The following is a 25,619-nucleotide window of genomic DNA, read 5'->3' as shown; positions in this document are numbered from 1 at the left end:
ATGAAATGGGGTTCCATGGCCGAGCAGCCACACACAAGCCTAAGGTCCCAATGCGCAGTGCCAAGCGTCGACTGGAATGGTGTAAAGATTGCCACCATTGGACTCTGGAGCAAAAAAACAATAAGCCCTAAGACCTAAGTAAAGGGCTTTCCAGACAGGAAGTGGCAGCAGAGTTTCCCATTCATTCTCAATTAAGATAGGCGGAGGCGGAATTCTACCCAGACGGAGAGGTCAGCGGTGCTCAGTCAGTGGACTGCCATCAGACAATAATATGGTGTAAATAAGGATGTCCTTTGTGAAGGTACTTAGAAATACATGCTCTTGCTTCCAGACAGGTTTGACGAATGGTGGAGAGCAACCACAGGGTCAAACAGGCCACACCAGTCCCAGGTTTCCATATAGCGATAACAGTGTTTTAACGATGCATATTTCCCATGCATTGAAGATGATGCACTTAGCGACCGTTCTTGCTATGTTACGTTGGAGCATATGTCTATACGCCCCATTATCTGTGTGTTAGAGATGTCGACGTAGATTATTTTTAGTTTTTTTATGGAATCTTTATTTAACTAGGCAAGTCAGTTAAGAACACATTCTTAATTACAATGACGGCCTACCAAAAGGCAAAAGGCCTCCTGCGGGGACGGGGGCTTGGATTAAAAATAGAATAAAAAATATATATAAATATAGGACAAAACACACATCACGACGAGAGACAACACTACATAAAGAGAGACCTAAGACAACATCACAAGGCAGCAACACAAATTAACAACAACATGGTAGCAACACATAATGGTAGCGGCACAAAACATAGTACAAACATTATTGGGCACAGACAACAGCAAGAAGATAGAGACAACAATACATCACACAAAGCAGCCACAACTGTCAGTAAGTGTCCATGATTGAGTCTTTGAATGAAGAGATTGAGATAAAACTGTCCAGTTTGAGTGGTGTTGCAGCTCATTCCAGTTGCTAGCTGCCACAAACTGAAAAATGTATGACATGTCTCCTCTCTAACGCCCAGGAAGCTCAGATTCAAACTCCCATTCGAAAGCTCTGCAAGTGTTATGTCAAAATGCATTTGTTATTCTCCAAATATGAGGTTTTGCTGAGCAACCATCTTCATTTATTACCGTTTGGCCAGTATGTACTTCCAAAAAAGGTATGAATAAAATGTACAAGCAATCTAAAAAATGTATCTTCGGCACTTTCAATGTATTGCGCTGTTGTAGACTTCGGCCGTAAGAGTGCAGAAGGCAACTCTAATGAGTGCATTTTGTCCCCTTGAATGGACCAATGCCACTTGAAAGCGCTGTGTTACAGGCCATCTTTCATGGGCCTACTAATCTCTGTCCTCTACCAGCGTATATACCTCTAGTGCTCCACTAGTGCATGTTTTTGGGGTTCAGTGTTCTGGGCCACCTGTGCATGGTACTGGAAGAGGTCCAGTGTGCATGTGTAAAGTAACCAGGCAGGATTTTGGACTGTTTGAGATAGAGGGCAACAGGCCACCTGCAACAGGGGCTTGCCCACTCTGGGCCCCAAGTCCTTTCTTTTAACTGGTTGCCAAGCTGGGGCTTCTTTCATGTGTGCCTGAGCTCTAAGACATTGGCAAATATTGAACAAGGCTTGGTCCAGACTCAAATGCATCGGTTGTCACAGAGTCACCACTGTTATGCAGAGAAGATCAGTGTTTGAGCATCGCTAGGCCTGTTGTATTAACATCCGTGTGTGGACAAAGCTATTGTTGATTCTCAGCAAACATAAATGCTCACTTTTGATGAGCTTAGGCTTTACCATGTTGCACTGTAAACAAATGGAGATGAATGAAAGAAACAGAGCCTGGATATGTTTTCTACAGACAAGTGATGCAGTGATTGGATGTTAGTGCTGGAGATCAGTAGTACTAGATCACAGCCATAGCCAGCATTCTTTACTCAGACTCCATGACTCAGAATCCATCTGTATCATATTGTTTGCCCATTAATAATATGTACATCAAAGCATTCCTGTGTATGTACTTTCATTTTAATTTCTGTGGCTACAGAATGTACAAATGTTAGACATACTGTACAGTAACTCATCTTTTGGGTCCATTAGTGACCTACTGTTCCTTTGTTTTGAAGCACTTCCATAACTTGAGGATTTCCGTGTCCACACTGTAGGCCTGTTTGTTTGCTCAACAAATGATCTCTATTTATTTAAAGTAGCGAATGATCGTCATTGTGCCTTTACTTTACCTTTGTAAATGGTCTGTGAAGAATAGTAACGACTAGCCCAACAATTTACTCTTAAGGAGTGTAGACGAGCCTACCGTTACGTCTTAAGATTGTTACGTTCCCCAATAAGAAACCCAAAATATCACTCCTCAACAGAAAAAGGTAACTAACAAATGAGCCACTGACAACCAGAAGGAAACAGGTGGGTTTTTAAAATGTGTTCCGAAAGGCATCCATGGGGGTTCCTCCTGACTGGGTGCTGGCAAAGCAACCTCGAGTAGGATCTTAAACACCATGGACGCCCACTCGCTTTGCCGGATATCAGACAAACTAAAGGAAAAGAAAACCCACAACAGGTAAGGGAGTGCAAATAAAACAGGTGAGACAAGATAAAAGGCTTGGTTTCACAACTTAGAGAGAGTGCTAAACAGCAGTCGTTCAACAGCTCTCATGCCAACTAGAGCATTGGGTCTGCAGCTCTTAAATATCACCTGTTGTAATGATCGTTGTTGGAAGGATGTTCGGACCAAGATGCAGCGTGGGGTAGGTTAATCATTTTTATTTATGATAACCGGCACAAAACAAGAAAGCGTAACAATCTAAACGTACAGCTTTGTAGGGCGAAAAAGCAACAATACAAAATCAAGATCCCACAACCACAGTGGGGAAAAGGCTGCCTAAATATGATCCCCAATCAGAGACAACGATGGACATCTGCCTCTGATTGGGAACCATACCAGGCCAACATAGAAATACAAAAACTAGAGTACCCACCCTAGTCACACCCTGACCTAACCAAAATAGAGAATAAAAAGGCTCTCTAAGGTCAGGGCGTGACAGTACCCCCCCCCCCTCCAAAGGTGCGGACTCCAGCCGCAAAACCTGACTCTATGGGGGAGGGTCCGGGTGGGCATCTAGCCTCGGTTGCGGCTCCGGTTCGGGACGTAGACCCCGCTCCGCTCCCGCTTCTGTGGAACTGGACCATGGATCGTCGCCGGAGGCTCCGGACCGTGGATCGTCGCCGAAGGCTCTGGACCGTGGATCATCGCCAGAGGAACCGTACCGTGGATCGTCGCCGGAGACTCCGGAACGTGGATCGTCGCCGAAGGCTCCGGACCGTGGATCATCGCCGGAGGAACCGTACCGTGGATCGTCGCCGGGGAATCCGGACCGTAGATCGTCGCCGGAGGCTCCGGACTGGGAACCCTCGCTGAAGGCTAGGGACTGGGAACCCTCGCAGGAGGCTCCATACTAGGAAACCTCACAGGAGGCTCTGGACTGGGAACCCTCACTGGAGGCTCTGGACTGGGAACCCTCGCAGGAGGCTCCGGACCATGGATCATCACTGGAGGCTCCGGGCCATGGATCATCACGGGAGGCTCCGGGCCATGGATCATCACTGGAGGAACCATACCAGGCCAACATAGAAATACAAAAACTAGAGTACCCACCCTAGTCACACCCTGACCTAACCAAAATAGAGAATAAAAAGGCTCTCTAACGTCAGGGTCTGACACCTGTGCCAGCACCGGTGAAACTAACAACTGACTAATGAGGGGCCAGGTGCAACACATCCTGACCAACGAAAATGACTCCAGTCAGTGCAAGTCCACACCCAAATATAACCAACCTCGAAATTGAATGCTTTATGTTATTTTCAGAGGTAGACTTGCTCTAGGAGCCAAAGCAGCCATCAAACGTGACTCGATTATCAATTGCAATATGGTTCTAGAAACATAAAGCCCTTTACTTTCATATCACTTCAAAATCATTTCACAAATGCAAAACATGCACTTCCTGTACACTAGTGGATGCTCCTCAGAGGAGGAAGAGATGACCATCCTAGTCAGTGAATTTAAGAAGAAAAATAAATAGTGAAACATTAAAAAACAAAAGAACTTATGAAACTATACTAAATCTATTCACGTCACCAAAAAACCTGATTAAAACACACTGTTTTGCAATAAAGGTCTATAGTAGCTCAACAGCACTCTCTAGGTTAGCTCCATGGTGTAGCCAAAGGACAGCTATTTTCTGTCCTCTGGGTACATAAACTTCAATACAGTACCTAGGAGGCTCATGGTTCTCACTCCCTTCTATAGACTTACACAGTAATTGAGACGACTTCCGAAGGACGTCCTCCAACCCATCAGAGCTCTTGCAGCATAAACTGACATGTTGTCCATCTAATCAAAGGATCAGACAATGAATCTTGTATAATTATAAGTATAAGCTACCGCTAGCTAGCACTGCAGTGCATAAAGTGTTTTGAGTAGTTAACTCAAAGAGAGAAACACAATAGTTGAACAGTTTTGAACAAATACATTTCTTACATTTTTTGGGAGAAGCAGCAGAGATAGCTAGCTATATTTTGTTGTATTTTTTTCTTCTTCGTTTACCTTTCACTTGCTAGTGCAGCTAATTTAGTCTACTTTGTTGCATGAACACAAACGTGTACAAAGTTATTGTAAGTAAGGAAATAACAAAGGCAATGTTGGCACCAGGGTAAAATTCCCTGCTGCTTTCAACAAGTTAGGGCAGGTTCTGCCGCAGAATATGCACATTTGTGCATATGCAGAAACAGGTGAGTGACGTAGCACCCAAAATGGCAGGGAATATTGTACGCTAACCATAACCCTATAAAGGTGTGTAATAATTTAACCTTGTGTTTTTTGAAAACGATGCCTCCCTGGTATGAAAGATACATTCCTTATGTTTCCAAAACCGTACCACAGGAACACACAATGTGTGTTCAGACCGACTGTCGGAGCTCTTAACAAAAATTCACGGTAAGAAGATACCTTCATCAATATGCGCTAAAGGTAGTTTGCATCTATGAATGGGGTAAGTAAAGACATACAAGCTAGTTCACCACTTAAACCTGCTGTTGGTGGACAGGAAGCATTACCTTGTGATGAAACTCACCTGGTTGGGCCATGAACATTAAAAGGGTGGAACTGGTGTGGCCTGTTTGGCGTTGTTGTTTCTCTCCACCAATCGTCAAACCTGTCTTGAAGCAAGAGCATGTATTTATAAGTTCCTTCACAAGTGACTTCCTCATTTTCACCATACTGTTGTCTGATGACTGTCAACTCACTAGCTCTCTGGAAGATTCAAACAACATACTTGGAACATATTTATATTTCCTTTCTGTAAGGTCGTGAAGCAGCGGTGTACTGTCTAAACAGGTATGTGGATGTTTTTTCATATTTAATTATGTAATATGATGATAATTTGTTAAAGGCCCAATGCAGCCGGTTTTATATAAATATCAAATTATTTCTGAGTAACAAGTACATTCCTGTACATTTTAACATTAAAATTGTAAAAAGAAACAAAAGCAAAAAAGTATTTATCAAGCCAGAATTTTGCTAGGAGTGATCTGAGTGGGGAGGGGAAACCTGAAAACTAGATGTTATTGGCAGAGAGGTTTGGAACTCGCTTTGTTATTGGTCTATTAACTTATTTACCGCCTGGTGATGTCACCAGGAAAGCCGAAAGTCCACCCATGCAAAACCTGCTGATTAGAAGGTCCTGTGTAGATTGTATTTTCAACGAGCAACTATCAGGAAAAGAAACTGATGAAATTGTTCCACACTTTTACAGTGTTGTTTCATGAACAGTTGTACAATAGGATACAAAAAACTGAATTTCGACTGCACTGGGCCTTTAACAATCTCTATAGGATACGCTATGAACGGCACTTCTTTGATGAGAACCCAGAAATGTGCGTACACACTAAGCTAACATATGGAATTGTCTTAAGATGGTCATACCATGATTCTATTTGATTTTGCATTTTAGGACCCCTTTAGGTTAAAAAAATATATATTTCAAAATTATTTGATAAAATATAGCATTTGGTCTTTACAACTATAGACCATAGAAACACATTCAATAAAACATTCATAAATGTCAAAAAAGACAGTTAGAAAATTAATCACAAGGAATAATGTTTTGAAGTGTCTGTCCTATATCTAGGACATATAATAAAGCCCAGGAAATATATATATATTTACACATATTTAACCCCTTATTTTTGTTGGCACAAACTATCTCCATACTTCCACTAATTTGTATGGGTTACCTTCAGACGACTCCCGTGACACTTGTGGGGGTCGTAAAGCAAAACGGAGAACACCATCGTGAGAGTGAGAGTCTCCCCTTTTCACAGTGTAAGCCCAGACCATTCGGACAATACATATGTTAAGGTGAGAAAACGGAGTTTCCGGATGTCTCATGGTCTGACAAACATCGCTGTACCTCAGCCATCTTCCACCACGGATGCGGAAGGCTGACAGGCGGATGCGGAGGATTGAGACACAGTCCATACAAAAAATATCTCTAGCTTAAACTGATGGATTTTGATGGGGATTTTTGTTATTATCTTACTTAGATTGACCAACGGGTGGGTCAATATACTGTCAAGGATGAACCAATAATGCTGTAATTTTATCTTGTCTTTGCAGTCTCTGTGTGAAAGGGTGTAGCCTGTCTTCTGCATCACTCAGCATGGGCCCCAAGAAGAAAACTGTCTGGGAGAACCTGCGTGAGAAGACCAAGACCCAGTTGAACAACATAAAGAAGAAGACAACCCCGGGGAAGCTGGAGAAGAAAAAGCCCAAGCCCCTGCATTATAGACGCAGTATGTCAGTGCCGGACCTGAGGTTTGTTCAGGAAGCTGAATTCTCTGCAGTAGAAAGTGCATTCTCCACAGCCTCGGACGCCATCTTATTTGGCAGCTCCTCAGGTTCAAGTGATAACGCCTCTTTTATCTCAGTCCCTCTATTCATGGACAGGCTGACTGCAACTGATGTAGGCCCCTCAGGTAGAAAGACTGTGTATGATTTGGCTTTCAAAGATAACATGTATGTGTCTGTTTCTAGAATGAGTGCACCTGTGGAGACACAAACGCTCTATGATGAATCAGAAGAGGAGGACATGGCAACCTTTATGGGCAGAATCCACATGCCATCAGACAAATGGAACACACCTGCAGAGAGATCAACTTCTTCTGCTTCTTCTACTTCAGCAGAAAGAGTAAAAACACCAGCGGATAGAGGGAACCCACCCATACCTACCCCGAGATCAAATACTCCAAATATACATGTGTGCACAACAAGATTGACTTCATCAGTGGAGGAAATTAATGTTTCTACAGAAAGATTGCTCTTCTCTGAAGACAGAGTGGCTGCTAGGGACCGAGTGAGTACATCTGCTGAAAGATTAGCTTCTTCTGTCTCTGACCAAACAAACCTAGTTACAGAGAGTTGGTCTGCTTCCAGGGAGGGAGGGAAACAACCAGCAGAAGTGAAATGGTCTGTTCCTCCAAATCCACAGGACAGATTGAACATCCCTCCAGATAGATGGTCTCTGCCAGTGAACAGGGCGGACAGGATGGGCACCCCGGACAGGATGTGCACCCCTGCTGACAGTGTGGACGGTTCTGCGTGTGGAACCCCATTAGAGAAAGAACCCTACACGTTCTGGCCCACTGACTCTGAGGACCTGGATATGCCAGAGCCCCCCGTATCCACAGACATCAGAGACATCTTCTGCAGGGAGCTTCAGGAAGGCATTGAGGTCAGATGACCCACTAATATTGAACTTTATCATAACCTCCACAGATATAGTTATAGGCCTAGTGCATACAGTGTAAAGTCAAAATACGGGCTAAAAGACAGTTTTCACACACGTTTAGATATAAAATAAATGTATCTAGGTCACAGTAAACTTTAGTGACCATAAGACAGTATGTTTGACGTAGTGTATTTTCACTGTGGTCTCATTAGCATGAACATTTGCAAGCTCTCTTTTCACATTCAAATTATGTGGACTGGTTCTTCACACTCTTGAGCTGTTATGCCTGCTCTCTGCCTCAAGGTTTTCTATGATCAGTCTCTAGATCCATTACAATAGAATTGCTTAAAGTCATGGATTGTGCTTAAGATAATGCTTCAGTGGTTCTTTGTCAGAAATGTAACCTTTATTTAACTAGGCAAGTCAGTTAAGAACAAATTCTTATTTACAATGACGGCCTACCCAGGACAAACCCGGACGACGCTGGGTCAATTGTGTGCCGCACTATGGGACTCCCAATCACGGTTGGATGTGATACAGCCTGGATTCGAACCAGGGACTGTAGTAACACCTCTAGCACTGAGATGCAGTGCCTTAGACCGCTGTGCCACTTGGGAGCCCGATATGATGTCAAATAGAAGCAAACATTTTTTCAAAGCTTTTGTGTAGACCTGAAGTCACTTCCAAGGTGTTATCTGTGGATCTGTCTAATTGATGTTTGCTATGCATGGCCGGAAACTTGCTGATCTAACTAGTTGCAGCCACAATTATAGTAAGTTCAACATTGGTCAAGAATGACGAACGCCCGAACATTATAACACGTAACTTTGTTCCATACTTTGTAGATGTCTTTTTGATATGCTTTCTTGCTTGTGTTTTTGATATTGCTTCTCCCGTAGTTACCCAACGAGCACAATGACTTCTATGCCCAGCCCTTGCAGGATCAAGCCGGCAACAATGTGAGTACTGGACTTGGACATCCAGACCTTGTTAATGATAATGGACAACACTAAGGCTGTAGACTATAGAGCATCATATTAATGTGATTCCTTTCATTGACAGGCTATGGGAGCAGGAAGCCTACCTGGTCCTATTCAGAAGTACCTCCTCACTGTCAACCTGAAGGAGGGCAAGAACCTGGTCATCAGAGACCGCAATGGTAAGTGGAAGGAAAGTAACTGGAACTTCTGGAGGTTTACATATGGATGAATGTAATCTCTGCGGCATGCTGGGTGTATTGATATATACAGTTCAAGTCAGAAGTTTACAAACACCTTAGCCAAATACATTTAAACTCAGTTTTTCACAATCCCTGACATTTAATCCTAGTAAACATTTTCTGTCTTAGGTCAGTTAGGATCACCAATTTGTTTTAAGAATAATAGAAGAGAGAATGATTTATTTCAGCTTTTATTTCTTTCATCACATTCCCAGTAGGTCAGAAGTTTACCCACGATCAACTAGTATTTGGTAGCGTTGCCTTTAACTTGGGTCAAACGTTTCGGTTAGCCTTCCACAAGCTTCCCACAATAAGTTGGGTGAATTTTGGCCCATTCCTCCTGACAGAGTTGCTGTAACTGAGTCAGGTTTGTAGGCCTCCTTGCTCGCAACGCTTTTTCAGTTCTGCCCACAAATTTTCTATAGGATTGAGGTCAGGGCTTTGTGATGGCCATTCCAATACCTTGACTTTGTTGTCCTTAAGCCATTTTGCCACAACTTTGGAAGTATACTTGGGGTCATTGTCCATTTGGAAGACCCATTTGCGACCAAGCTCTAACTTCCTGACGGATGTCTTGAGATGTTGCTTCGATATAGCCACAACATTTTTCTCCCTCATGATGCCATCTATTTTGTGAAGTACACCAGTCTCTCCTGCAGCAAGGCACCCCCTCAACATGATGCTGCAACCCCCGTGCTTCACGGTTGAGATGGTGTTCTTCGGCTTGCAAGACTCCCCCTTTTTCCTCCAAACATAACGATGGTCTTTATGGCCATTATGGCCATTTTTGTTTCATCAGACCAGAGGACATTTCTCCAAAAAGTATGATCTTTGTTCCCATGTGCAGTTGCAAACTGTAGTCTGGCTTTTTTATGGCGGTTTTGCAGCAGTGGCTTCTTCCTTGCTGAGCGGCCTTTCAGATTATGTCGATATAGGACTCTTTTTACTGTGGATATAGATACCTTTGTACCTGTTTCCTCCAGCATCTTCACAAGGTCCTTTGCTGTTGTTCTGGGATTGATTTGCACTTGTCATACTAAAGTACGCTCATCTCTAGGAGACAGAACGCGTCTCCTTCCTGAGCGGTATGATGGCTGCGTGGTCCCCTGGTGTTTATACTTGCGTACTATTATTTGTACAGATGAACGTGGCACCTTCAGGCATTTGGAAATTGCTCCCAATGATGAACCAGACTTTGTGGAGGTTTACAATTTTTGGGGGTTTTGGCTGATTTCTTTTGATTTTCCCATGATGTCAAGCAAAGAGGCACTGAGTTTAAAGGTAGGCCTTGAAATACATCCACAGGTACGCCTCCAATTGACTCAAATGATTGCAATTAGCCTATCAGAAGCTTCTACAGCCATGACATCATTTTCTGGAATTTTCCGAGCTGTTTAAAGGCTATGTCAACTTAGTGTACGGTATGTAAACTTCTGATCGACTGGAATTGTGATACAGTGAAAAAATCTGTCTAAACAATTGTTGGAAAAATGACTTGTGTCATGCACAAAGTAGATGTCCTAACCAACTTGCAAAAACGACAGTTTGTTAACAAGACATTTGTGGAGTCGTTGACAAACAAGTTTTAATGACTCCAACATAAGTGTATGTAAACTTCCGATTTCAACCGTACATACTTACAATTTGAGGAGGAGGATATTATGCTGAGTCAGATGATGACAAAGCAATTAATCATATTTACTTTGCTGATCTTAAAAAACTATTGTGGAAGCACATACTGTACAAAGGGCACCTACCTGTGTCGAATGTATTTTTGACAGTGATTACAGCATGCTGTTCTTGTTCATCGTTATTTTCACCTGCGTAAAGACATATGTTAATTCACATTAGCTTCCCTAAACAGTATGTTTTCACTGTTTTAGACAAACTGAAGCAGAGCAATTGAGATTATACACCACCGTTCAAAAGTTTGGGGTCACTTAGAAATGTCCTTGTTTTTGATAGAAAAGCAGATTTTTGACCATTTTAAAGAACATCAGATTGATCTGAAATACAGTGTAGACATTGTTAATGTTGTAAATTAATATTATAGCTGGAAATGACAGACTTTCTTATGGAATATCTACATAGTGTAACGATTGTCATCGGGAGAAGGAGAGGTGGACCAAAGTGCAGCGTGGTACGTATCCATAACTTTTAATCAAGATGAATACACAAACAAAAACAATAAAACGACCAACGAACAGTTCTGACAGGAGCAACAAACACTAACCAGAAAATAACCACCCACAAACACAAGTGGGAAAACAGGCTACCTAAGTATGGCTCTCAATCAGAGACAACAATAGACAGCTGCCTCTGATTGAGAACCATACCAGGCCAAACACATAGAAACAGAAAACCTAGACCTACAACATAGAATACCCACCCACATCACACCCTGACCAAACTAAAAATAGAAACATACAAAGCAATCTACGGTCAGGGCGTGACACATAGGCATACAGAGGACTTGTGAGCCATCTGTTTCTCAAACTAGACACTCTAATGTACTTGTCCTCTTGCTCAGTTGTGCACCGGGGTCTCCCACTCCTCTTTCTATTCTGGTTAGCGCCAGTTTGCGCTGTTCTGTGAAGGGAGTTGTACACAGCATTGTACGAGATCTTCAGTTTCTTGACAATTTCACGCATGGAATACCCTTAATATCTCATAACAAGAATAGACTGATGAGTTTCAGAAGAAAGTTTTTGCTTCTGGCCATTTTGAGCCTGTAATCGAACCCACAAATGCTGATGCTCCAGATACTCAACTAGTTTAAAAAGGCCAGTTGTATTGCTTCTTTAATCAAGCACAACAGTTTTCAGCTGTGCTAACAAAATTGCTAAAGTTTTTTTTAATCAATGGGCCTCTGTACGCCTATGTAGATATTCCATTAGAAATCAGTCGTTTCCAGCTACAATATTCTTTTACAACATTAATAATGTCTACACTTTATTTCTGATCAATTTGATGTTATTTTAATGGACCAAAAATGTGCTTCTCTTTAAAAAAAATAATAATAATTCTAAGTGACCCCTAACTTTTGAACGGTAGTGTATATTTGGTGAAACTGTCCCTCAAATAGTTTGCTTTACTATAGTAATTTCCAATAGAAACTGTGTTCCACTTTCACTCAACACTAATCCCGCCCTGACTTTCAGAGTGTGTCTCATACACACAGAAGTCACACAGAGGGAAATGTTGTGGTCTACAGTATGTGTAGGCCTAATGACAATGCTTTTGATCAATGCTACTGTTTACAAGTGAAGGTCCCTGTTAAATGTTGTCGGTGAAGAGCAGGGAGACACCAGAAAGGCATGCAGTCAGACCAGATTTGGTCTCTGTCGCCAAAACACACCTGGGAGCCTTTCCTTATGGAAGCACACACTGCTCCACTACATATTAGTAGTTACACTAGAGGTTACATGGGTCTGGTATCTTAGATATGTTTCTGTCACTTTGGAAAAGATAGATCATCTTCGTATAATGCAGAAGTTTATTTTGCCAGCCAAGCTCCACCACAGTATTCCTAGTGGTGTGCTGAATAGATTGCGAAGCACTGTGGCGGTTTCTATGTAAGCAAACATGTGTGGAGAAACAAATTATGTGGTGTGGTTTTAATAACCAATGCAAATTTTAGAGGCTAAGTTGTTAAGTCAGTTGGGGAGTGCATGCAATGTTTTGCAGCTGCTGGCAAACTATTTTCCTGCCACAAATGACAAACTGCCACCTGCTGGAGATTCCCTAAAATACAACCTAAGAAGTTCTCACCTTTTTGTGTGTTCTGAACCCGTGAAAGGAAATCCCTGATCTTACATCATTATAGTTTGAAATGTTTGTTTACTTTGTCATACTTATGAGTTCAGTCTGTATAGGACAGTAGATGTTGACTTGTTGGAATGTCATTATATAGCATTCTGTCATATTCTACACAGATTAGATCAGGGATGGGCAACTGTTTTTGGAACTCAGTCAGGGTCTCAATGTACTTTTGAGAGTTAAAATAGTAGAATACACAAGGTGCAATTTAGAAACTTGGTTGTGCATCAGCAGTTTTTCTCTTGTTTTATCAGTCACTGACAGTCACTCAATTAGCCATGTCAGCTAACAATTTTTAGACTGGTAAATTAGTCTAGTCAGCTATCTAAACTTGTAGTAATTATGACCGAATCCCAACCGTTCATGCATGGCACGTGCCCAGGGGCCCTGACCTCCAAGGGGCCTCCATTGATTTTGTTAGTCACTCTCACTCAGATATCACATTAACATGGCATAAGTCATGGCAAAATGTGTAGAATTGCAGGAAATTTACTTTAAAACTGCAAACATTTATCTGCACCCCATGGAAAAATGGATTGAATTGCAGGAAATTAACTGGCTAAATAAATATCTGTCGCATGGCAAAATTTGTGGAATTGCATGAGATGTGTTATACAATTGCTCAATTCTCTCTGCCCCATGGCAAAAATTTGTCAAATTGCAGGTAATTAACTTTAAAACCAACTTTTCTCTCTGCCGCCAAGACAGGGGCCAGTAAAATGTTTTGCCCGCAAGGTGGGGGAGCCCCCCAACCAAATCTCGCTTAATGGCCCTATACACCTACACGACAGAGCGTGGTTTTCACACGTAGTTCTAAATACTTTTGTTTGGCTCAAATTGTGGAACGGAACATATACGACGCTCCGTCGCTCTGTTTGCGTGAAGTGTGTAGCGGCCTTTAGTGCCCCCAAAAGACTAGGGCCGGATCCATCAAAGTTGCCCATCCCTGAATTATACTCAACGACTGTGGAATACAAACTGACTGTTTGGGGTCTGGATCCAAAAAAGGATTGATTGTTAGACATAACATTTTCTGAATATGAATGATCTAATCTCACCTCCAAAATATAACTCAAATGCATACCTCCATTTTTTTTATTTCCTCAGTCATCTGTCAATTGTTATTGTGGACTTGTAGGGATGCAAAGGGGTTTTGTTTGGGGAAGCAGCAACCTCAAGTGTCAATAGACTGAATTGCTGTTTGAAAGTAACTTGTGGCCTTCATTCATTTCTCCTCTGCTAGTGAAAACCAAACATCACTGCAACATTTTGTTTGTTTGATTTTATGAACAGTTTAGATCTCCAATCTTAAGTTTCACCTCATCGCCTGACTGACCATCGCTGCGATATGTAGGCTTTTTATTTTCTCCGTTTCAAATCAAATGTTATTTGTCAAACACATCAATTTTATTTTTTAAACTAGGCTAGTCAGTTAAGAACAATTTCTTATTTTCAACAACAGCACAGGAACAGTGCGTTAACAGTCCCTCAGGGGCAGAATGACAGAGTTTTACCTTGTCAGCTCAGGAATTTGATCTTCCAACCTTTTGGTTACTAGTCCAACACTCTAACCGCTAGGCTACCTGCTGCCCCAATACAACAGGTGTTACTGTAGACCTTACTGTGAAATGCTTACTTACAAGCCCTTAATCAACAATGCAGTTTTAAGAATAATAAGAGTTTAGAAAAACATTTACTAAATAAACTAAAGTAAAAAATTCAAGAGCAACAATAAAATAACAATAACGAGGCTATGTACAGGCGGTACCGGTACGGAGTCAATGTGCGGGGGTACAGTTTCGTCAAGGTAGTTGAGGTAATATGTACAGTACCAGTCAACATTTTGGACACACCTAATCAGTCAAAGGTGTGTCTTAACGTTTTATTATTATCTACATTGTAGAATAATAGGGAAGACATCACAATATGAAATTGCACACATGGAATCATGTAGTAACCAGAAAAGTGTTAAACAAATCAAAATATATTTTGTATTTTAGATTCTTCAAAGTAGCCACCCTTTGCCTTGATGACAGCTTTGCACACTCTTGGCATTCTCTCAACCAGCTTCATGAGGAATGATTTTTTCAACAGTATTGAAAGAGTTCCCACATATGCTGAGCACTTGTTGGCTGCTTTTCCTTCACTCTGCGGTCCAACTCATTCCAAACCATCTCAATTGGGTTGAGGTCGGGTGATTGTGGAGGCCAGGTCATCTGATGCAGCACTCCATTCTCCTTCTTCTGTGGATCTGTTGGGGCGGTATGCAAATTGTAGTGGGATGATGGTGTTGATGTGAGCCATGACCAGCCTTTCAAAGCACTTCATGGCTGCAGATGTGAGTGCTATGGGTCGGTAGTCATTTAGGCAGTTTCTTGGGCACAGGGACTATGGTGGGCTGCTTGAAACATTTAGGTGTTACAGACTCGGCCAGGGACAGGTTGAACATGTCATTGAAGACACTTGCCAGTGGGTCAGCGCATGCTTGGAGTACATGTCCTGGTAATCCGTCTGGCCCTTCAGCCTTGTGAATGTTAACCTGTTTCAAGGTCTTAATCACATTGACTACGGCTAGCATGGTCACACAGTCATCTGGAACAGCTGGTGCTCTCATGCATGCTTCAGTGTTGCTTGCCTCGAAGCACGCATAGAAGTAATTTAGCTTGTTTGGTAGGCTTGTCACTGGACAGCTCGCGGCTGGGCCTCGCGAGCATCGGAGCCGGTGTAGTAGGATTCAATCTTAGTCCTGTATTTAAGCTTTGCCTGTTTGATGGTTAGTTTGAAGGCATAGCGAGATTTCTTATGAGTCTCCAGGTTAGAGTCCCACTCCTTGAAAGCGGCAGCTCTACCCTTTAGCTCAGTGCAGATGTTGCCTGTAGTCCATGGCTTCTGGTTGGGGTATGTACGTACGGTTACTGTGGGGATAACGTCATCGATACACTTATTGTTGAAGCCAGTAACTGATGTGGCATACTCCTGAATGCCATCGGATGAGTCCCGGAACATATTCCAGTCTCTGCTAGCAAAACAGTCCTGTAGCTTAGCATCTGCATTATCTGACCACTTCCGTATTAAGCGAGGCACTGGTCCTTGCTGCTTTAGTTTTTTCTTGTAAGCAGGAATCAGGAGGATAGAATGATGTAGCCCTCCGCTTGTGCTGAGGTTTCCTGTGTAACTGTGGCCATGGCTTCCCTGGCCTTGTTGTCTCGAGCTACAGCTCCCTGCTAGTTGAGACCTTACTTTTCCTGACAGGATGGCACCATGATGATGATGCAATCCCCACACGTCCGCTGCCTCTCCACCGTTTTCCCAACAATCAACATGGTGCCAGAGACCCACCAACACCATCCACTGTCATTACATATTCTGAAAGGACCCTTGCCACCAGCCCCCACTTACATGTTTTTGTTCTCCCTTTTTTTCACTGTTAATTTCCATCGTCACCGTTCTCAGTCATGCCAGAGCTTTTCTTCTCACTGGCTGCCACATTCTCCTCCTGTCAAGTTGCCTGGAGGTTTCCCTGTCACAGACTGGCAGGGTGGAGCTGCTGTGGGTCCTGCCTGCCTTTGGGAGATGTTCATTTGGAGTGGGGAGCTGACAGGCCTGACAGCCCATCCCCGCAGGGCTTTGTCATGTGATTCAAGCCTCCCTGCAGGCTCTCTCAAGCACCCCTTTATTCCTCCATACAAATAAAGGCATGGGACTGGCTTTCATTTTTCAGCCAATCTGCATGCAATGGCTGAAACAAAGACACCCCGTCCCCCCCACCCCACCACCAGGCAGACTTTCTTAACAGGCTTGGGAGATTAACACCGGTTGCTCCTGGTTTCTGGACTTTATTTGCTGCTTCTCTCATGCTGGCGAGAGTTTCTACTCTTTCACAATTAAACAGCTACATCCCTCTGTTTTCTGAAATAAATGTGGGGTGCACCTCCTCCCTGCATATCTCAGTTTCTCACACAACCGCTCTTTGATTTATCTAGCTGGGGGGAGGGTGCGGATCTGTCTTGTCATATATATAAAAAAATATATGTGATATATTTTTTTATACCATTTTTGTAAATTATGATACTCACCCCTTAGCAAGTATGATTTTGTGTCATGATTGATTTTGTTGATAATGTTATCTTATAAGGGTTTTTATCTGCTATTATCTGAACATTCCATCTTCCTTAATTTTCTCTAGGTACAAGTGATCCTTATGTCAAGTTCAAACTGGAAGGAAAGACGTTTTACAAAAGCAAAGTTGTGTATAAGAACCTGAATCCAAAATGGAGTGAGTCCTTCTCTTTCCCCCTGCAGGATTGGGAGCAGGTTGTCGACGTGAGGGTGAGTATCCCATTAATCTGTTGTTTTGACTTACAAAGTAAGTCTAAGTAACACCTACACATGCACGACAATGTACTTATATTGTCTTAAAAGTGTCATAGCTATGGCCTGCATAGGATACACAACTGGCATACAATAAGAGTTAATTGTGCCAAAGCCTGATTGACATACGAAACCCATATTTTATACTGAGTATGGTGTTTCTAATTGCTGTAGGTCTATGATAAGGACCGTACCACTGATGAATTCATGGGTTCCAGCACAATTGTGATCAAAAACCTTGAATTAGACAAGTGAGTAATACACACACTACTAATCACTCAGCCTGTATATCATCTAGTAAACTGCAGAACTTCTTATGTAGGCTCAATCTGGTAAATTATTGTATGTGTCTGTATCTCTCTCTGTCCAGGACCAGTGAGATGGTGCTAAGTCTGGAGGACCCCAGCAGTCTGGAGGATGACATGGGCGTCATCGTCATTGACACATGCCTAACTTTCAGAGGTTCTACGATCAAAAGACCAGTAAGCCTCATTTGATTGGAGTCTCTAAATAATGTTGCATCTCAGATTTTCAATCTCGATATTTTCAAGTTTGTCCATAAATGTTTATATCCATTACAGAAACGGCACCAGAAAAATATAAGAAGATTTAGGGTAGGACATTGAATTTTCTACTTTCTACTTGCATATTTTTGTTGTGTAATTGTAATTCTAGAAAGTGTTCAATGCCAATATCTGGCAATGTGTCTATTGCTAGAATAGATATTCACAATACTAGTTATACTAACAGTATACTCCTCATTACTCGTCAGATGAGAAATCCAAATATGGCTGATATTGGCCTAATTTCCAGCAGAAGGGGGCAGTATATCACTGCATTATAAACGATGATCATGACAAAGAATGAAGTCAAGTCCTAGGATTTTTGGAATGAATCTTTATTGTGTGAAATAATGTATTTCTTAGTTAATGGGGTTAACTTCCTTGTCACATTGCCAACGACAAGTTTTGTTTTTGGAATTGTATTGTGTGAACAATGTCAGACTAAACCAAACATTAGAATGATCTAAACATTTTAACTTCATATTTACATGTTAAATAAGCACATTTAGGAGTAGAGCCTCTTTGGGATTTAATATACAGCTCTATCTCTTTTGAAGCATTGCGATTTAGGCTGAAATTGGAGGCAGTTAAAGTGTTTTGTTTTTTAGACTGACGCTTCTCTCATTACGGTGATTGTGGGTTTATTCTCACACCTATTCACTCGCTACGTCTGCCACAGTTTCATCTCCTGATAGGCCAGTAGACAATCTCCATTTGATGTTAAATAGATAAGAAATAAAACACATTTCATATCCACATTGTATGCTCTGCAGATGGACAAATGAACAGACAAAGAGACAAAAATGTGTGATCCGACTCTCCCGATGTTCCTCTGCTCAAATTATGGTACAAATGTAGACTTCTGCAGAGGCAGACGGCAGTGCCAAGATTTGTCTGTAGCAGTATGACTATGTTAATTTTGTGACACGATTGAATTAATATTTTTGATAAATACAATATAAAATCCTGTTCCATTTAACACCTATCCTGGTGTCTGGGACTGAGCACTAAGCTCTTAGTCATTCTGCATCTCCCAGTGCTACTCCTCACTCCTGTTCACTCTCAGTACAACTACCACAGAGACAGTGAATAGAACATGCCACAGTAAAACTCTGTCTCTGTGCGTTGTGTGATACTGTTTCTGTCTGGAGGGGACGGTGTGGGAGAGCGGGGGCTCTGCTGTTTGAGGCACGTTGCCAGTGTGAGATGCCGAAGATTCGTGACGCTGATAATTCCCAGGCATAGTGGGCAATAACCCAGATGTTAGGATGTAATATCACAGCTGTGGATGGACAGAGCCGAGTTACCAGCCAAATGGACGTAGGTCTGAGCCCATCCTGTTCGTCCCCATGCTGTCCTAGCATATGGAAGCAATCGCAGACCCTTTAAGGACCAGGAATAGACTCTCTTTAGGGGCCACTTACAGTTAAGTGGAATTGTTTTGTTGGCCGCTGAGATAGAAATGTGTCCAAGATAAACACTTGGCGGGCACTGCTTCATGTCGCTCCTCCACTCCGCTGTGTTCCCCCTCTTTAAAGAGGAGATGAGGGATATTTATAGGGCCGAGCAACACTATGCCGTGGTATTCCATGTTAATACAGATCCCTGAGACATACAGGCTTTGATCCCCAGTGGCCTGGGCCCTGGGTGACGGTGTGGGCAGTGACCCCGGAGGGGAGGGGAGGGACGGGGTGGCAGGGGGGCCATAGCTGGGGCTGGGCTGGGCCGTTTGAAGCCGTGCCGGCCAGGGCAGCAGAGGGAGACAGAGTATCAAAGAGGTCGGAGCAGATTACAGTCCTGCTCTTTAATTACAGTCAGCCCCACACATCCCCTCTCTCTCTGCTGTTTGTTTTGAAAGAGATGGCCTATCACTGCACAGGCTCAAGGGAACTTTGAACACATAGATGCGTATCAAGGCCTGTTTCTCCCACTCTGTAGAGCCTCAGATCTATCTCTTTTTAAGCATTGTGATTTAGGCTGAAATTGGAGGCAGTTAAATTGTTTTGTTTTTTAGACTGACGCCGCTCTCATTATGGTGATTGTGGGTTTATTCTCACGCCTATTCAGTCGCAACATCTGCCACAGTTTAATCTCCCGATAGGCCAGTAGACAATCTCCTTTTGATGTTAAATAGATCCTCCCCGTCTTCCCCTGTGGCCCGGAAGGACGGTTAGATTTGGGAAAGGCTGTCCTTGATGTCTCTGTGTTCTGACATCCTGGACATTTTGTTCCTCTCATCCCCTTCTAGCTGATTTTAGAGATTTGATTGGATAATTGAGATTTAGTGAAGAAAAGACCAATGTGTACAATGCTGTATATGTCATTGCCAGGCTTTATGTACATCCATGCATAATTTGCTGATGAGAGGGCTGTGTGGTTGGTTTGCATCATTACTCACTGCGGCCGGCTGTCTCCTGTGCAGTATGCCAAGTGTCCTGCCTCCCCACACTCTGTCTCTAGGTCTGTGATGAGTGGGACTGTCACAGCCAGGGACATCTGGCGGCTCTGCTCACTGACACCCCCCTCTCTCCAGGAACCTCTCCTTTCCCCACTGACGTGGCTCTGCTACATTCACTGGAGAAAGGCTAATGTGCTCAAACAGATAGAGGCTGTAGCCCATGCAGTCCATGCAGATGAGGTGCCAGACTTGAGGCGCCGGTGAATAGTGGGGTAGCCACTCAGAGGGTTTTGTCATGGAGGGTGTCCTAATGCAGCTGTGTGTCCATGTTTGTGTCTCCCAGGGAGGCCAGAACCAGAAGGGGGACCAGTCCCAGCCCCAGGATAAGGACCAGACCCAGGGTTCAGCTGAGGCCACCAATATGAGCCAGCTGTGGGGTGGCGTGTTTGGTATCACCCTGTTAGAGGGACAGGACATGCCTGAATACGGCCAGGGGGACGTCTATGTGCGTTACAGACTGGGAGAGCAGAAGTACAAAAGCAAGGTGACCTTATTTCTCAATCTATTAGTCTTTTTGCCTCCTCCCTTCCTTTTGTCTCTTCCCTTCCCATTTGCACATGCTCTCCACCCTCCTTTCTGCTGCTAATTTCTTCTCTCTCCCCTTTCTCTCCTTCTCACCCTCACTTTCTTTCTCTCTCCCTATCTTTCTCTGTCTCTCCCTTTCTCTTTCCCTCCCTTTCTCTGTCCCTCCCTTTCTCTCAGCAGGTGTGTGTCAGTGTTTTTCCTCCACCTTGGTTCACTGGAGCATGGCAGAGCAGCTCATTAGACTGGGCATCTCTCTGCACCATGCTCTCCTTCAGGTGGAGGGCTTCACTATGCTTCACTTGATTTGCATACCCAGCAGGCCCTGCTCGTCTACCTCTACTTGTTGGCCTCCCTCCTGATGATTCTGCAGCGCGCCAGTCTTGTGTTCTCATGTAATTTCTTTGTAAACCTCTCTGGTTTTGTTTCGGCTTGTTTGTTTGTTGAACAAAGCTAATTCTAACTGGATACTGTCAGTAGTTACAATCCTAGAGGGGAGGCTGAGGAGCGCTCACACAAAAACCCCTTCTCTCATTCCCTCTCCTCTCCCCCGCCCCGTCCTGGTCGCACTGAATGAAAACTAAATCCACCTGTCATGTAATGTCTGCTCACTGTTTAAACCTGACACCGCTTTGCATCAGGCCGTTTCTGTTCCAGTGCCCACCCACACTACAGTACTGTATCAGCACTATGCTCTATCGCTCTCTCCCTCAGAACCTGTGCGTTCAGGCCAACCCTCGGTGGAGGGAGAAGTTTGACTTCAACAAGTATGAGAACTGGCTGGAGCCACTGAAGGTGGAGGTGTTTGTTAAGAGAGGCAGGAAGAGTAAGGAATCCTGGGGAATGTTAGTATGGCCTTGATTGTCTGATTGTTTGTTATCTTGACTGTTCTTTTAAATGGACATTGTTCAGCCGTGATATTGAAGGCTGATATCGTCTTGTGTGCAGGTTTGAGGTGGACCTGTCCAATCTGCCGGTAAACACACAGCAGCTCTACACACAAGCCCTGGACCCAGGCAAAGGCAGGCTGATATTACTGGCCACCTTCAACCCCTGCAGTGAGGTCTCCATATCAGACATTAACAAACCTCCCCTGGAACAGCCAGATGAGAGGGACCAAATACTGGAGAAATATGTTAGTATCTTTAGGGAAATATTACTACTTATTCATGTCACTGTTGACATTTTACATGCTTGAATTAGTAAGTACAAGCAGACAAGTAAATACATTTCAAAAGCTATCTATACTAACTTGTGGAATACTAACTTGCGTTTATACATTTAACTAAGACTGATGGTATCATTTTACCTTTGCAGAGTTTGAAGAACTCTCACAAAAGTGTGAGGGAGGTTGGCTTCCTTCAAGTCAAGGTTTTCAATGCAACAGATCTCACATCAACTGATCTCAATGGTGATATATCACTCCACTTTTAACCATTCCCTTTGAACTGGTGACTTTTTATGGCTGAGTCCATCTACAATTGCACACACAATGTAACACAGCTTTGTTCTTTCTTTGCAGGGAAAAGTGATCCATTCTGTGTACTGGAGCTGGGGAACAGCAGGCTACAGACTCACACCATCTACAAAACACTCAGCCCTGAGTGGAACAAAGTCTTTACATTGTACATGCGTTTTTCCTTGGTCTTATAGTGTACTTTGTAAACATTAATGCAAATGAATGTATTCATTCAGATCTGGACTAACTAGTTATCTGTTGACAGCCCAATAAAGGACATCCATGATGTGTTGGAGCTGAAGGTCTTTGATGAAGATGGAGACAAAGCCCCAGACTTCTTGGGCAGAGTTGCCATTCCACTACTCTCTGTAAGTTGGGGATCCTTTGATTCATAATAGTTTATTCATTGACATTGACAAGTTGTAAAACATATCATGGGTCAGAGAGGAAGGAGCATCTTCACTAAATACTAATGTGGTGCAATTGATTGACATGTATTTTCTAACGCTACAGGTTCAGAATGGACAGCAGGTCACCCGAGGGTTGAAGAATGAGAACTTGAGGGGTCCAGCCAAAGGTACCATCTCACTGGTGATGGAGGTCCACTATAACCCAGTAAGAACTCACTGGCTGATTCTAGCCAAGCTCATGCTCTTTGACAATTGACCCAATCATTTAACTTACTGATTCTATAATGATTTCTCCCATTGCATTGAGTTTCCTTTTCATTGGATATGTCTTTGACAATTTGTAATATCTTTCTCAGGTTAGAGCCGGCATCAAAACCTTCAAACCAAAAGAGGAGAAATTCATGGAGGACAATCAAAAATTCTCCAAGAAGGTTTGCCTTTGCAATGAATGTTAGGCATATAGAATCTAAAATTAATGATTTATACACATAGAGCATGGTAGATACAGTTTGTTGGATGAAGGAGTACTGGAACATGCTCCTTAAATCACAGAAACAAAGCTTCCATAGGCAAGCAGCATATTAGCTTTGATTGGTCATAGTCTAACTATTTAGCTCAAGACAACAAACCCGAAAAGCCACACAGCAACAAATAAGGCCTTGAATAATCCTGATTTTGAATCATACACATGAAGCTTTTATCAAATCATGCTAGCTGCCATTTTGTTTGGATTATTTCCCATTAGGTCCTTGCCCAGAATATCTACAGAGTTCGAAAAATCACCATGGCAGTGCTGCATACGTTACAGTACATTAAAAGCTGTTTTCAGTGGGAGAGCACACAGCGGAGTATAATAGCCTTCCTGGTAAGTCATTGCCCCATGTTAATGAACTAGTTCCAAGCCTTGGGCTCTGCAATTGGTGTATCCTATTTCACTGCAGCACTATTTTATCACTTTCTTCTGTTCATCTGTGGTAGATGAGAGACCAGTACAATATGTTCAGGTATAGGCCTACTTAGATTCTTGTTACTGTTTCTCAGTCACATGCTCCCAAGAATTGACACGGCTTTATCTCCATTCTGAATTTGAAAGTAAAGTACAAGCTGTGCTATATCCTTTAATTCAAACCCCACTTGGCTTCCTTCAGTGATCTTCTGGCACTAGGGCTTTATGTGAAGGCCTTGGGTCTGGCTGTTTGGTCATCTGACTTCTTAGCTAAGCTCTCTCCTCCTGGGGACGGTGTCCTCTGTGTGGAGGAGTAGTGACAGTTGGCCTGGGAGATTTGAACCTTGTTTAAATGTCTCTGTCTAGCTGTTTTAATGAGGCATTGTGATCTAATACCCTAAGCTGAAATAATCTTAATTTCACCCTGTGGATCTCTCAACTTAAAGCACATGTAATGTCATCATGAATAAGAGCATCCTCGTGCCATAAAGCCCTGGCAGCATCAAGTCAGGGTGAGGAAGCGGTCACAGACAGGGTGTGTGAAGATTCCTTTCTTCACAGCCTTCATTCCTCTCTATGTTCTGTTTCGGGGGCGACGTGTATTTCATACCTGGTGTATTCTATAAGCTCTGCTCACTGATCCTCAAGTGGATATCCCCTCAGGCAATGGCCAGTCTCACGGTATCAGTACAGGTATGGACACAGACAGACAAGGAGACAGACTGGCAGACAGGAAGCTAGTGTGTGCAGGCAGATAGACAGAGACTGGGAGGGAGAAAGGCAGGTAGTCAGCAATGCGGGCAGGCAGGAGGGTAGGCGGGCTGACGGGTGACAGGTCAGCGGGATAGGGCCATCTCCTGGCCCCCACCTATAATTAGATGCTCTGCAGGCCACCAGAGTGTGTGGTGGCACACTCTAATCTTTCATTTCCACTTCCACTACACCTGCTGTTCAAGACCAGCCCACAAATAGGAGATCTGAGAAGGGAAAAACAAGGCTTACTCTCTGGCATACTGTGACCAAAAATATGTACTTTTTTGTTGTTGCGTATTTGTACCTAAAGATTAACAGTTTGAAATGTTTTGTTGAATTTGTGTAAGAGCTGAGTGCTTCTCTTGCAGGGATGAAATGGTGTGTAGTTTTAAAATGTGTTATCTTGATTGTGAGTAAGATGGACAGTTTGTGGACAGCACAGCTGTACCCATGCAGTTCTATTTAGAGACAGACACACTGCAATAGAGCAGTCTGGCTGTCTGCAGTCCACTGAGCCCTATGCTTTCCTCTGGAAAATGCTTTCCTCTGGAAAATGCTTTCCTCTTTCCTCTGGAAAGCATAGCGCTTGTGTTAAAGGTGTCTGCCAAGACTTGCCTGAGGAGAGAGTGAATCAGCCTGCTGATAAATATGCAGTGTTTATCACCCACTCACCAGCAGAAAGGAGTTAGACTGGAGAAAAATTCTGATTTCTAATCAGGCATCGCATCCTCAACACCTCACTACATGAAGAGCAGCAACAATCAAAAACTGAATATGGCCTTTGGAGCGACAGTCAAAGAGAACTATTGAGTATCAACACAAACAGACAAAAGCCTTGCCATGTGAGACAAGTGTGCAGCCGAGGGGCCTTTACAGCCATTGCAAGCCCAGTGGCGTACCATTACACACGCCATTGCCCTGGCCCTCTGTGGGGTCAGCCACAGCACAGCTACACGAGGACCACTCTTCCTCCCAATTTGCAATTAAGTTTGTGTTTGGAGCTGTCTGAAGCAGCATGCCACCGTGTGCCTTAATGAAACGAGCTACCTCTCCTATATTTATATCTTTAGGCCCTGCTAATAGGTAACTGATTCAGACACTGACAGATGGCCTCCGCTTGCCTCTAAGATGTGCATAATTAGAGGATTGTCTTCTCTTTTCTACAGCAGCACTCTGCCTTTGCTGCTTCTCAGAATATGCTGCTAGGAACGGCTGCAGTGTTGGCTCAGCCTTTAATATACATTACAATACATTATTTATCAGCCAGACAGACCATTGCTGCCGTTTTACACCA

At 43.2% G+C, this 25,619-nt stretch overlaps 1 protein-coding gene across 2 annotated transcripts in view; it reads left to right on the top strand.

The window, feature by feature from the left end:
* Positions 1 to 5,313: 5,313 nt before the first annotated feature.
* Positions 5,314 to 25,619, top strand: part of LOC129867069 (multiple C2 and transmembrane domain-containing protein 2-like) — a 42,843-nt gene continuing 22,537 nt past the window's right edge. Inside the window, exons 1-18 of one of the 2 annotated variants that reach the window (XM_055940217.1) lie at positions 5,314 to 5,413; positions 6,695 to 6,892; positions 7,112 to 7,808; positions 8,705 to 8,764; positions 8,868 to 8,964; positions 17,030 to 17,172; positions 17,389 to 17,465; positions 17,585 to 17,696; positions 17,796 to 17,828; positions 20,519 to 20,719; positions 21,472 to 21,602; positions 21,706 to 21,892; positions 22,075 to 22,168; positions 22,280 to 22,382; positions 22,482 to 22,584; positions 22,730 to 22,831; positions 22,983 to 23,057; positions 23,372 to 23,491. In XM_055940217.1, coding sequence (XP_055796192.1) covers positions 6,738 to 6,892; positions 7,112 to 7,808; positions 8,705 to 8,764; positions 8,868 to 8,964; positions 17,030 to 17,172; positions 17,389 to 17,465; positions 17,585 to 17,696; positions 17,796 to 17,828; positions 20,519 to 20,719; positions 21,472 to 21,602; positions 21,706 to 21,892; positions 22,075 to 22,168; positions 22,280 to 22,382; positions 22,482 to 22,584; positions 22,730 to 22,831; positions 22,983 to 23,057; positions 23,372 to 23,491 — 2,490 coding nt within the window. In that variant the 5' untranslated portion in view covers positions 5,314 to 5,413; positions 6,695 to 6,737. Of the gene's footprint in view, positions 5,414 to 6,694; positions 7,809 to 8,704; positions 8,765 to 8,867; positions 8,965 to 17,029; positions 17,173 to 17,388; positions 17,466 to 17,584; positions 17,697 to 17,795; positions 17,829 to 20,518; positions 20,720 to 21,471; positions 21,603 to 21,705; positions 21,893 to 22,074; positions 22,169 to 22,279; positions 22,383 to 22,481; positions 22,585 to 22,729; positions 22,832 to 22,982; positions 23,058 to 23,371; positions 23,492 to 25,619 lie in introns of both variants that reach the window. The other variant, XM_055940216.1, reaches the window with a different exon arrangement.

Source organism: Salvelinus fontinalis, chromosome 12 (genome assembly GCF_029448725.1).
Source record: "Salvelinus fontinalis isolate EN_2023a chromosome 12, ASM2944872v1, whole genome shotgun sequence".
NCBI classification, from domain to species: domain Eukaryota; kingdom Metazoa; phylum Chordata; class Actinopteri; order Salmoniformes; family Salmonidae; genus Salvelinus; species Salvelinus fontinalis.
This window is presented reverse-complemented; position numbering and strand designations above follow the sequence as displayed.